We start from the raw sequence: 14,180 nt of genomic DNA, 5'->3' as shown, positions 1-14,180 counted from the left end.
TGCAAACATAAAGGGGATATCCTGGTTTGTTCCAATCTAAAGGAAGTTAGCTGAATTTCAGCCACACCAGTACACATTCAAACCAACTATACACTTATAGTACCCTTACTAAACTCAGATTGATTGACCAGCTTTCAGAGAAAAAAACTATATTTCTGGAAATGAAAAAGAAAATAAAAAAGCAATTTAGAGGTTCAACGATTCCCCACAATATTTAGTGCTTCTTATCTCAGGCAAACAGAAGTCGAGTGAACTAAATGTTAGCAACCAAGAAATGACCAAATGGATTTCGCTTGCCCTGTCTGGCATTGTTTGTTTGAGGGTAGATTATCTTAGTGACCTCAATGGAAGGGATGCAGGGTGCAGTTAAACAATTTAACCAACAGAAATGCTGCACTTTTGCAAGCACCTAAAATAAGTTATAGGAAATGAATGTTGTGAAACATTATTATTACACAAAGTTTGCACATATTTTATGGAATGCAAAACATTTTAATGCAACATTTCTACATAATATCCCTTTAAAGCACACTAATGCCGTTATTCAGATGCCATAGCAGTCCAAACAATACCATACAAGGTATCAAATGTAAAAATAGGGGTCCCTGTGGGAAAAGGGTTGGGATCCCTCTCGGCTTCATACCTCCAAGTGGCTATTCACATGGAACAACAACTGGCTTTCTCATCCAAATATGTTCACCCCATATCTATTTAACCCACTGGCCACTGCATTTAGCTGAATTGCAAGGTAGGTATAATTGCAATATAGCTAGATTTATTAAAGCTAACTAAGGCTAATATTATAATTCTTTCACTAGTAGTGACAAATGTGGTCAAGATATGGATAAGTGCAAGTCTTCAGTAGCCTATATATTCAATGACATGGCACCTGCAAGATTGCTATTCTTTAGAGAAACCATGTGACAGATTGGGAATGTTTGCAGGGTCTGCTTATCCTTTTAGAATATTTTATATTGTATGAACATATGCATGTATAAAGTAACTGGCAACACAATCTTCTAATCGTTGTAAGACCTGTCAAATAAGCTATACCCCTCAACATGAAAGCAGGCCATTTCACAGCACAGTAATTTATATCATAATAACCCTTTAATACCTTGTGAAAATTATTTCCTGAAATTGTAGTCTTTTGGTCATTTAAATGTAGTGCTTTTTTTCTCCTTTGTGGGAAGTGAGATTGTTATTTTTCAGGTTTGAAAAAAGGGCTTATTTATGGCTATTCATTACAGACCAAACAGCAGATAAAATGGTTCCTCAGTCAATGGCAGTAGATAATGTGGTTTGGTATTTGACCACATTACAAGTGAAGCTGTAGGAAAACCTGTCAGATGTACACCTCACTCGCTCTGACTGAAGAGGGGCAGTAAGACGTGCTAACAGCTAGGCCGTGACTGTCTGAGCTATGAAGCTGAATGTTTTTACAGAATTATTTATTTTAGGAAAACAAGCATTTTTCCAGACTGCTGTTATTGATGATATTGAGTTCTAGGTGCAATATAATAGGACAGCATGTTTGCTAACACCGTTATATTGGTTGTGTTCACTTACAGTCGACACTTCATGCTGAATGTTGAATGTTGTATGGGCACTGGGCCTTGTATTCACACATATCGTGGTGAATACAATGGCTCAAATGTACTTAAAGTTGTGGGTATTCTTAATAAAGCTGATTGAAAGAGCTTTCAGAGTGATGAAATATAGCACGTTTCATGCACTACTCCCCACTGACTAACCCTTTTCGGATTATATCTACATACACACATTCATTCATACAAATTTTCACAGCGGATAAAAAAATAAACATTCTTGCTTATCGGCACACGCTATGATTTCCAGGGCATTCGTTCCACCAGTATCTGCATTCAAACATTCAAACAAGCGTTCAGGCAGTTAGACAGGCACACGTGCACACAAACGCACACACGCACGCACACACACATGCACATCTAGGCTGAGGGGGTGGGGGGGGAAAGGAACAACACAAAAAAGGGTAAGAAAAACCAAAATGACAAAACAGCGAGGCGAACAAGGTTGTTAGTGTCTGAGGGCTCTGAGGCTGGCGGCAGTGACCTCACAGAGCAGCACTCAGGACTCCCTCACTAACGCGACTCGACAGCGCAAACCCGCTCTATTGGTAGTCCCCTCAAAACTCCCGCTTATGTGCCAGTTGCTGTTGCTTTTTCTTTTTTACCTCGTTTCTCTTCATTCAATGTTAACCGGTACAGGGCGCAAATGTACACACACACACACACACACACAACCAAGTCTCCATGTGTGTTAGCCACTATGCACTCTGTGCAGCGTAACCTCCGTGCCGGGGTAGGTATGTCAGACAGGTTGCCCAGTTTAGATGATTCAACTGAATATGAGACAGAGCCAAAGGGCACTGTGATTAATGTACAACTTAATCCTTCCCTTTTAGAAGAACACCAGACAAAAATCTGGAATAGGTAGGACTGGAGCTATTTGCCTGAATGTTTACATTTTATATGAGAAGCATTCCTCAGTGTGTTTGATTAACCTGGGCCAGAGTATGCGGGGCAGTACCGCTGTCATTGAACTGTTCTTGCGTTTGGAATAAAAATCACACGTCTTTAAAACATGATTAACTGGGAAGGAGATGCTTGTGCAGCAGGTCCCTAAAGATGTTCATTGTTGTTTTGTTTGTTTTAACTTGGTTTAGGGGTTTGGCCACTGGATAACAGAGCTCTTACTGTATCTGAACAGAGGAGGACATTGTTGAGGTCTCTGGGGGTACCAGGTAGATATTCTGACCCGTATAACTCATGTGGCTCCACAGACGTTGCGAATGCCTTCTTCAAACGAAGGAAAAGATTAAAGGTACTTGAAAGGTATTTTGACCTGAACATCACTAATTGTGTTGCCCCAACCCCCCCCCCACACCCCCCTCGCTCTCCCACCTTTGTCTTCTCTTTCTCGCAGCAGATTCCGAGCCAAGAGACTACTATAAGGGCTACCCCATGGTGGACTACACCCGCCACCAGTCCTCGCCCCCCACCTTTCAACCCATTGCGTTCCACAAGGACAAGCCCTTCCTGCCCCCTCCGGACATCCACGCTCCACTGGCCATAACCATCACCGCTGGCCAGCTCCCCAAGCCCAAGATCTCCAAGACGAACACCCACCAGCTTACCTCCAGCTCGGCCTTCAAAGCCTGGGACCCCAGCAAAGGCCACATCCAGCATCCAACGGCCTCTCACGTTGGGCAGGCGCAGCAGCATCAACAGCAGCTACACCAACAGCAGCTACACCAACAGCAGCTGCACCAACAGCAGCTGCACCAACAGCAGCTGCACCAACAGCAGCTGCACCAACAGCAGCTTCACCAACAGCCCAACAGCCGCCGGCAGGCCTACTCCAACAAGCGGCAGTTCAGCATTGAGACTCTCCCAGAGCTCTTCTCGCACCCCCTGGGCTATGGACAGTCGCCCCACGTGCACCCGAAGAACAAGGGTCTGCCCACCAACAGCAAGACCGAGGTCACAGTGTAAAGGCTGACATTCGCACAGTTGAAGAACAAGCGAGGAGTGCGTGGGACCGGGGGTAAGGTATGAGTGTGAGTCCTGTCCCTGGTCAGGGGGCAACGGACAGGGGAAAGCGTCTAGCTGTGTGATCCTTTGCTCTTTACATCCCAGGTCTTCCTCGTCGTTCATAATGTGTCACCCAGTAAAGACGGAACCTGGTCACAGGAAGTTGCTGGTGTTGTCTCTAGACCTGGTTCACCTCAGTTGCTTTCTCGTCCCACCGTGACCCTGTTTTGGTTAGTCTCCTGTTTACTACCCCTGGGACCACAATGTCACCAACACCCCACCTGCCCCCCCCCCCACCTGGCACCCCCCACCTGCCCCTCTACACATCTGCACACCGCCCCACCGTCAGCAGCCTGTCAGAGTGGCACACATGGCTAACGCACCCCCTGGACCCTTCACATCAGCGGGGACAATCGCCATTGTCTTGTCAGCTCCCATCACCCTATGCCCAGAACACAGTGAGATATCATCCTGGGAAATCTGTACCAGGAAGAGACAGGGAGGAAAGAGCGCAACCGAGAGGGAGGGGGGACCGAGGACCCTCCTGATCGTTCCCCTGCCCTGAAGATTCAGAGCCCCTGCCGGGCAGAACTGGGAAAGTGCACACACTGGCGGTGCCGGGAGAGCCCGTCGGGGTCCCGTCCATGCCTCTCAATGTCCTGTTGTTTGTTGTTGTCTTACTCTATGGAAGGGGCAAACGGCACAGGTATCATCAGCAAGGTCGACACACTCGTGTTGAACAGAGCCGCCTCTGTCCGTGACACCTCAGCGGCCAGACTCAGGTCACAAGAGACAAAGGGCCCCAGCAGGAAGGACGAGGGGGGAACCAGGGCAGGACAAGGGGCTGTTTCTGTCTGGGTTGGCCGCATGTTGCTGAAGGCATCAGTGGGAAGATGTAGGTGTGAACTGAAGGTCATTGCTGTTGCAGTTTATTTTATTTTTTATCTTAACTTTGACTTGCTGTTAGAGGGTTTGTCCAAACACGAATGCAATTCAGGAAGGAAAAATCTTGTACACAAATTGTTTTATTAAATTATGACTTGCATGCACACTACAGTATAATTATATAAATATTCAAATAGGCTTTTATATGTTCAGTTTTCTACGGTTCCTCCAAATGCATAATGAATCACTTCAAACAAAGCTGGGTTCAAAGATAACAGCTAACATATATAATGAGTTTTCATAATCCACAAGGTTCAACACAGGAGAGCAAGTAGCTCATTCTGGCTCGTAATCATTCAACAGTCGACCACAAGGAAAACTATTTGCATGGAGATGTGATACCATTTACCCCACTCAAGCGTTGTCCTTCATCGTAACTTTCGGCGAAGTCTCTTGCAAATGATCCCCAAAACCCCCGAGCTTCATTTATCATCGTAAGTAAATATGTTGCCATGAATACCTACGCTAGGCGCATGCCTGACAGGTGGAAACCTGTCGACAGTTGGTATCCAGTCAGTTGCGTTTACTCGAGTCACACACCATTTGCTGCCAGCTCCTCCCAACAAACCAGCTTGCAGCCTGTCCCTGAGCTCCGTCAGACCCTCACCCTGCCGTCCTCACCCCCCCCCCCCCACCCTCACCTGTGAGCCTGACTGATGGTGGAAGCCTCCGGTTTCCAACCCCTGCATGTTCTTCCAAGCTGTTCTTCAGCCAGGGGACATCTCGTCTCCTCACAGCGGAGCACATTCGTAACTACTACCCAAGTCCCCGTGTCAGCGGGGTGGGGCGGGGCTTTCGCATAGCTACAAAATAATTCCCTTTCCGAGGTTTTGTTTTCTAAGTTGCTGTCGCATCCTTTGGACTAGTTGATTTGAACTAAATGTAGTCAGTGGTGCCATTCATGTTGTAATTGGCTGTGGAGGATAATTAGGGGTGTGTGTTTATGTAACATTTCATTGAGGGGGTTTTGATTATCTTTCCATAGTTCATGCGTCAATATTTCTAAATGTGTTTTCTAACCAACATAGGACTCATCACAGTTGTTGTTGTGGCTGGCATGTTTTTGTAATGTGTAGATCATAAATAGAGAAGTGTTGGGATATGAAGACTACATACTGCATGCAGGTTTACCATTTAGCCACATTGCTTCTTAGCTTAAAGGCCCAGTCGTATAAAGTGTTCTATGGACTATGTGCTTTATCATCAGGATGCATTTGGGGTTGTGAACAAGCAATGGATATGGGCAAGTGACAAGCAATAGATTTTGTGTGCAAAGCAATAATGTGCAATTCGCCTGAGCCTGACTGGATCCTTGTAATGTGGGGTGGTGCTGAGATGAGTTCCAAGATGCATGCCACCTGAGCATTAGATTCCGGCAATCTCTGGCTCTTCCAAAATACATATTTAAATATATTTGGGGGAATTGTTTTCAGAAACCAAACCCCTGAGCTTTTCACAAAGCTTTTTGAAATGTTCCTCCTCTGGCAGAGGAAATGTAATCATCAAATCAGAACTTGGAGAGCTCTATCACCGTCCAAAAAAAAAAATGCTTAATTAACTCTCAATTACCTTCCACAGACAGAGTTCCAGTAAGGTCATACTTAAGAAAACGCAAAACTAAACAAGCACTGGCCTACAAGAGTGAACACCTATGACACCCCATCTGAGATTTACAGGCTGCTGGCACTAGCGATATTGACATTGTGACACATGGATCGTTTTGGCTCCAGGGTGTCTTCATGAGGAGGCTGAGCCTCTGGAAAGCCTCAAGGACCAACACAGCCAGGGGCCAAAGCTGAAAGGCTAGCAAAGGCACCAGGATGACGCCAGGCTAAAACCTTAGCTTTCCTCTATTAGAAAGAAGCCCTGCGATTCCACATGAGTATATGACTCATGGAAGACAAAACGCTGCTGACTTTTCTAAACAGTGACACTCACCTACAGCATGCTGTCCCCAGAGAAGGGCCTTTTTGTCCCACATGTATTTTAGTCTAGCGACCTCTGGAAGGTGAATCCTAACCCCAGTGCTGACATAGCACGAGCCTGGATTGCCTCAGCTGTGTTGGACAGCTAATAGCCCATTAAAGCTGTCAAAGGCTTAACATTATGCCTCAGTTTCTTAACAGTGGACAATGTAAATACTACAGAACAGCGGGACAGAGGAGCCATCGTGGGGTGTATATCTCACAACCACCATTTCGGTGGTTGTAGGTGCTGGATCAAACCAATTCTAATCAGGGGGAATTGAGTTCACCTCACTGATAGCACACAGTGGGAATTGCCAGGTGTGGACCATCAGCACAGTGTCACACTCGGTCTCTACTAATCACATTGGATATGGACCTCTCAAAAAGCTGATTGACTGTTCTTTGTGAAACTTCCTTAAACACAAGCATTCTGCAACAGGTTATCTGAATGCAATCTGGTTGACATACACTACTTGGGTTCCATCCTTAGCAATATAGTCAGATATAAATATATATTTTCTTTTTTGGTACTGTGTTCAGATTTGTTCTGTCCAAAATGTAGCGTTCGACTGATGAAAGATGAAGTACTTCCTGATTTGAAACTGGAGGCCACAAACTCCTGACCACCAGAAAATGTCCTGTGTTTTGAAGTTTGTGCTTTTTGGGTTAAAATGTATACACTCATGTATCAATGTCAAAAAATGCATTGTACTCAAGTGCTTTGGCAACACGTTAGTTAACGATGATGATTGAAGATTTGTGATTCCTGTGCAGCCTATATCTGCAAATCATGTGTTCTTCCATACTTTGGTATTGGTAATAGACTCCCTTTGATTGCTATGTACTTGTGTGTATATATACTGTACCACTTGTCTGCTGTGAAAAATGTTGAATACGTGGTTTATATAAGGGCTTTTTATAGACTTAAACAGAAGAAAACACAACCTTCTCTCTTTTTGCATTGAGTGAGTGAGAGCAACCAGCTCTCCTGGCCTGCTGTCTGCGTCACCCAGATTTCAGAGTCCAAATTATCTTGTTTTGACACAATTTGGTGATTTAGCTGAAACTGTCTCAACGGGATGTTAGCTGGCAGATGTGTTTCGGACCCCTGGAGTGTGTGAGTTTATCTGACATCATGTAACAATATAGAGGGGAGGCCTATTTGTAATTCTAGCCGCAAAAAGACCACACTTTCTACAGTACCACGGCCCCCCCCCCCCCCCAACTACACCATGTGTGTCAGGACCATTACTGGTTCTCTGTTTCTGAACCTTACAAGAGGGTCCAGTTAGAGCCAACAGCAAGCTTCAGTTATGAACCATAGACCCCCCCCCCCCCCCATTTCCAGGCACGATCCAACAGTGTCAGCGGACGGGTTTTTGACACCCAGGAAGAAGCCATATAGACCTTAATTGACATCCTAAACCTATAATCTATCAAGCACCCTGCAATACCTGTAGACATGGTCAATAAAACAACCCAATTATTATTCAGTCTGAAATTGGATTGTTTGAAATGAAATAGCCATCTAATTTAATTTATATTCAAATCATTGGAAGGTCCATTGCTAACCTGAATCTATATTTAATGAATCCGAAAATTGGTTTGGACACCTCTAATATGCCCAGTCTGTCTAGATAGAACCGAGATACAAGGTAATTAAGGTGCTGGAACATTGCATGTTTTGATGCTAAATTATATTAGCTGAGCTGATGGGCCTGTACTAATTACTGTTCTGACACCTGAAATGAATCCCCGTTGTTGCAGGTGTTACGTTCTCTATTCACATGTACATTTTATAATGCCGTAGTTTATTCATAGTTAATGACTAGAGACGTGTACAAGATGTAAATAGTATACAGTGTATACACCAAAACACATTCCCCCAGACGTCTACCAAACACCAAAAGAGAACCACAAGGACAAAACAAATGGTCAGCCTCTTTGTATATTAGGTTCAAGGCAATCAGTCACACTGGATAAAAAAGGCAAGAGGCAACAAAAGATCAAATCTGAATTTCAACACTTTAGTTTGTGGGGTCAGTATTCAGCAGAGGCCAACTATTTGGAGGTGTGGGTTGGTAGTTGTAGTAATACTGTCCTGTGAGTTAGCCCAGGTCAAGTGGTCCCACAGCACACCAAGGCAAAGAGACCAGGGCCAGCTGTCACTGATGTTGACTTCATTATGGCTCCAGGGCCTGGACTGACTCCATCAGAGAGAGCAAATAGCGAAGCGCCACAAAACACTTCCCCAAACGCTTCTCCTTTAGTCTTTCTCTCTTTGTCCCTCTATTTCAATCCTCCCAGTCCAGTAGCGGACAACCTGAGGTCCCGTCCTGAATTTGGATGGTTATGTTCAGGTCAAAACACTCTGAAATACACAGCAGCATTTGGCTGGTGTAAAAGGTTAACATCACAACAATAAATGCAGCAGATTAGTTGACAAGAGAGTTCTAGGGGACTAGTGAGTTCTAGGGGACTAGAGAGTTCTAGGGGACTAGAGAGTTCTAGGGGACTAGAGAATTCTAGGGGACTAGAGAGTTCTAGGGGACTAGAGTGTTCTAGGGGACTTAATAACTAAAAATACATCCCTCCTACCCAACCTTAACCTCTGTTCTATGCAGATTAAATTGTTCTCATAGCAACATCAAGATCCCTTTCTTCCTTTGCTGTTTACGTACACATTATGAGGGGTTATCATTAATGATTATGATAATAATGACAATAATGATGATTGTTTAAATTTTGACAGCACTAATTGCTATTATTTCTGAGGAAGAAACAAGGTCAAACCCAATTGTCTTGGTTTTAAAGCATCTCTTTTTAGAGGAAACCTTACTAAGTGTTCTTTGAATGAACTTGATAAAAAATTAAAATGGTAAGAGAAACCTTGTGTCTTGGCAAGTATGTATGTATGGGTGTCTGTCAGACAGAGAGTAAAAGAGATGGAGAAATATGTTTTCTCCATCTCTCCATCGTTTAGTTTTTTATTGTATCAGTTGTTCCGAAACCAGCGCTTCGGTATATTCCAAACGTTTGCGGTATGTTTCTTCTTCTAGGTCCCAATAGGTTTACTGGCACCTTACATAGTGTAAATAAGAGAACATGAGCCAAAATGGACTGCAGTAAATAATGACAGGACGGTGAGGGGAATGAATAAATCACAAAGCTATGGCAGACAAAGACAGAGTACAAAAATAAGAAAGCAAGAACAATCTGAGAAGTGTGTGTTTGGAGGGGTGACATTTCCAGAGGGAAGCAGAACTAATGGAAGGGAACATGAAAGAGAGAGATGGAGAAAGACGGCCCTAGATTCAAAGAGAGAGACAGAAATGCTGAAGAAAGCTGACGAAGAGAGAGATAAGCCAACCGCGCAAAGGCCCAGTATTGTGACGGTAAGACTGCTAATGCTGAGATTGATAACCGCACCATAAGAATGGAGAGGCCTTGAGGGGCGCCTGGACCTGAGGAGGGGGCAGAAAAGGGGGTTTGAGACGGGCAACAGTCTGGCACAGCAGTAGGGGTGCTTGGACTGCAGTCGGAGGACATCAATCCTTTCAAACGTTCGCCGCCTCCCCGCGCACAAACACGGATGCACACACACGCGCACACGCACACACGCACACACACACGCCAAAATGCGCAGACTCTTGCACTCACACACAGGGATATGCTGTACAGGAATGCATGCGCACACATTCTGCGCGCCAGCGACAGCTCCATCAATCACCATCGCTGGCGGAGTGTCTGCACACAGAAGCTGCCAGTGCGCAGTCAGGAAGGTCACAGGCTATGCAGACAGGTTTAAGAAGAGAGGGAGCGGGAGAGGAGGGAATCGTGATGGAACCGATACGAGCAGACGCAGGTCAAGCAGCCGACATATCCAGGCTTCACTACTGAGGCCCTCAGTCAGTCCCTCTCTCTGGCTGAGACGGAGTCCCTCTCTCTGGCTGAGACGGAGTGCGGACGGCTCTCCGCAATCTCTGTCCGCAGAGGGTTTTCGAAGGAGACGTCTAGTAGTAGACGGATGGGGCCCATAGATCTTCCCATTGCACATTTCATAGTGCAAGTCAATAGAACTCGAGTCTGCCTAAAGAAGAGAGCATCAAAGCCACGCCACTGTTCTGTTTTGAATGAAATAAGGTGCAATTTACTTGAAAGTCACGTCACACCCTGGTGGCCAGAAAAGGTAGTGCAGGTTTGGTTCCCTTTCAAGTCTGCACTGTACCTCTGTCAGTCTATTTATTTTGCAAGTACATGACCACAGGACTCTTGTGTAAGTGAAAATGTCACTCAGAGGGTTAGTGTTGGTCAAATTTATTTCAGAGAGATTGCTTCAATGTGCAAGCAATGGCAGGTGGGTAGAACCTGGCCAAAAAAGTTTATTTAAGAGGGCATCTGTGATGGAGTTGTAAAACCTGATTTAAGCACACAAAATGGATGACATTTGTAGAAGTCCGTGGGATGAGAGAGGGCATAAGGTTCAGTTTAGACTACGGCTTTCAATTAGCCTGCATAATTTAAGAACCTAACTCAGAGACCTGTAAAATTTACTATTTTAGTCTCATAGAGACGGAACTAAAGTAGAACGATGAGTTATAGTTATACAGGAAAGAAGGGACTCTTCTAAATCATGTTCTGTGTGCGTTCTTTGACAAATTAATGAACAGTGAACACAAAAGTTGCTGTGTTTTACCATCCAAAAACTGCATACATAAATTTTCTCACCAAGTTCTCTTGAAATGTGTTTAGAACACACATATGTTATTAGAACATGGTAACCACGATCTGGGTAAGTTGTATTTCACGTTATTACCTAATGACCTAAATATATACACCGATGAGCCAAAACATTATGACCACCCACAGGTGAAGCGAGTAACACTGACGATGCAGGAGAAATGGGCAGGAGTAAAGAACTGAGTGACTTTGACAAGGGCCAGACGACTGGGTTTGGAGCATCAGAGCAAGGCTTGACAGGTTACTCCCGGTCAGCGGTGGTGAGTACCTAGCGACAGTGGTCCGAGGAAAGACAAACCACAAACCCACGGAAGGGGGTTGGGCGCCCAATGCTCATTGATGCACGAGGGCAACGAAGCACCTACAGTGGGCAAGCGGGCGTCTGAACCGGACCTGGGAGCAGTGGAAAAATGTCGCCTGGTCTGGTGAGTCCTGATTTCTTTGACATCACGTGGACGCCCGTGTATGTGTGTACTGTTCACCTGGGGACGTGAGGGCACCAGGATGCACTAGATTTACCCCTTCTTGGCAATGGTATTCCCTGACGGCAGTGGCCCCTTTCCGTAGGATAATGCTCCCTACTGTACATTTGGTTCACTGTACGCAAAGAAATTCTGAGTTGTTCAACCAATATGGAGGGAAAAAGGTTCAGATTAATGCTGACAGGTGGCCTAGAGGGGTCCAGTGTTCTAAGCTGCTGCCTCATGTACTGCAGCAACACGGGTTTGATTCTGGCCCACTGCTCTTTCAGCAAAAGCTCCTGTCTCTCTAAGTCCAATAAAGCATAAACATGCCCAAGAATATATTTTTAAAATTAGTGACAGTCTGCATAACATCAAACCCAATGTATGATGATAAATCCAAAGTGCTTGTGTTTGGGGCCGAAAGCACATTGTATATCATTTTCTTTTTCTTCTATATGATATCGTATGAAGTACAATTCATGTAAAATACTTAGTGAAAAAGTGTGAAAACAAAGTTACTTTTGTTCTCCAAAGACTTGAAAGGGCCAATAACAGCTGAAATACAGAGGCACATTTTAAAAAGTTTGACTGAGCAAATACATTTTAGGTCGCCAAGTTACTATCAGGGAGCCGTTTCATAGTTTCAATAACAAATGTGATATGAGGTATTTTTAAAGGATGGTCAAGTTAAACATTTTGCTGTGGGTGATGTACTGTATGAAACCACCCAGAAACAAAAGAACATTCATTCTTCTGACGTGAGCTGCAGGACAGGAGGGGAACTGTTCAGTTTCATTTTCAAAGAAGGAACAGAGTCAAATTGTTGGGATGACAGAAAACTGATGGCGGATAAAACACACAATGACTCTAATTGTGACCCAAATGATAGACTGAAAATTAGAACACATTCACACAATCAGTACACACATTTTGGCCTAAATGCAATCCTTAGGTTTCAAATCCAACACATCACAAACTCCTCACTCTCAAGCATGTCGGCGTCTACTGTTTAACACCTTTTTATTTAAAAATAAGAAAAGAAAAAGAAAATACAAGAGATGTCCAAATATGCGTGAATAAGTCCAACCAGTTTCCCTCCCAACCCCCAACCCAAACTTCGAACTGATTTCTAAATACAGCAGAGTGGAGCTGAAGTGCCTGTGATCCCCTTAACATGGAGGGGTCCACCACTACAGAGCACAGGCCAGCCCACCTTAAGTGCAAAAGCCAGTGAGGAGGACCGACTGGACAGAATTTGCCAGTCCACATCGAACCCAACACACACACGGGGGGGGGGGAGGTGAGAGACAGGGAACACCTGAATGTATCTGTGGTCATTTGAAAGTAATAAACTACAACAAGCTCTTCTCTAATCCAGCGTGTGTATATGCAGTGTTAAGGGTTCCCACTCTGGACAGAGTTCGTGACAGTACACCACTGCGCAGTGTAATAACCCACAGCACGGGGGGGGGGGGGGGGGGACAGAAAAGATACTAGTTATATTTTCACTGTCTAAATAGGTATGGCCATATCCACACATGTTCCCCCTGAGCATACCGAAACATTTCTAATTAAAACAATGTTCCTTATTTTATAATTAAGTACTTTATTTTACCAGTGTATCTAGAAAATTGCATACCCTTTGGAAAATGTTCAGTATGTGGCAAAGTCTCAAATAAACCATTTCAGTCAGTCTTATTGAAAAAAACGTTTTTTTTAGAAGGGGCTCACAGAGCTTGTTTTACCACTCAACGGTATACCCTAGTGTTAGATATAAAGCTAAGACGTTAAGGAAGCAATAGAGATCTAATGCATGTTTGCATGTTCTACAGTCTTGTAAACTGGGACTGGGATTGGTAATAACATCACCTTGAATGGGATCATCGAAATTCAATAACTGGTTTATCACTTTCATAATTAGTATCCTTCTTTTAGAAATATGATATGCATGTTTGTGGATGTTGTTGGATAACGTAGCTCTGAAAAGTACTCGCTAGCGTTTTACTGAAGTAGCTGTCTGTATGTACTCCATGCATACATATACATTCTAACCTTCTTTTGTTAAATACACTGCACATTTTTCTTTCCTTTCCAAAAAAGTTGAATAGGAAAGTTTTGAATGAGCAACAGAACACATTCAATTTGCTGTGTTCAATTAGTTTTAACCCTTCTGTTCCTCACTCAAAACCTTCCATTTTGATTTTTTTGGAAAGGAAAGAAAAAGTTGCAGTGGTCTCTTAATTTTGTCAGGAGCTGTATTACAATACATTTGTCATACATGGCAGTACTATAAAACAGTACTGTTTTTTGTATTTTCATCAACCCCCAACAAAACACTGACTTCCTCTAGTTTTAAAAGAAGTTGATCGGCAGTATAGGCACATAGTAAACCTCAATTGGAATTTCTGAAAAACTGTAATAGAAAAAAACCTTATATTTGTGTCAACAATCAAATAGTTAAGGTTAATTTTCATAAAGTGAAAATAAAAACA

General features: G+C 43.9%; 1 protein-coding gene across 5 annotated transcripts in view; it reads left to right on the top strand.

The window, feature by feature from the left end:
- The window catches only part of LOC105013407 (protein shisa-8), a 94,335-nt gene extending 90,476 nt beyond the window's left edge, over positions 1-3,859 (top strand). For 2 of the 5 annotated variants that reach the window (XM_020051225.3, XM_013135952.4), the window contains 2 exons: positions 2,705-2,782; positions 2,965-3,859. In XM_020051225.3, coding sequence (XP_019906784.2) covers positions 2,705-2,782; positions 2,965-3,533 — 647 coding nt within the window. In that variant the 3' untranslated portion in view covers positions 3,534-3,859. The remainder of the gene's footprint in view (positions 1-2,704; positions 2,783-2,964) is intronic. The other 3 variants (XM_013135953.4, XM_020051224.3, XM_013135955.4) reach the window with 3 other exon arrangements.
- The last annotated feature ends 10,321 nt before the right edge of the window (positions 3,860-14,180 follow it).

Source organism: Esox lucius, chromosome 11, assembly GCF_011004845.1.
Source record: "Esox lucius isolate fEsoLuc1 chromosome 11, fEsoLuc1.pri, whole genome shotgun sequence".
Lineage (NCBI taxonomy): Eukaryota > Metazoa > Chordata > Actinopteri > Esociformes > Esocidae > Esox > Esox lucius.
Note: the sequence above shows the minus strand (reverse complement) of the source record. Positions and strands in the feature narration are given on the sequence as shown.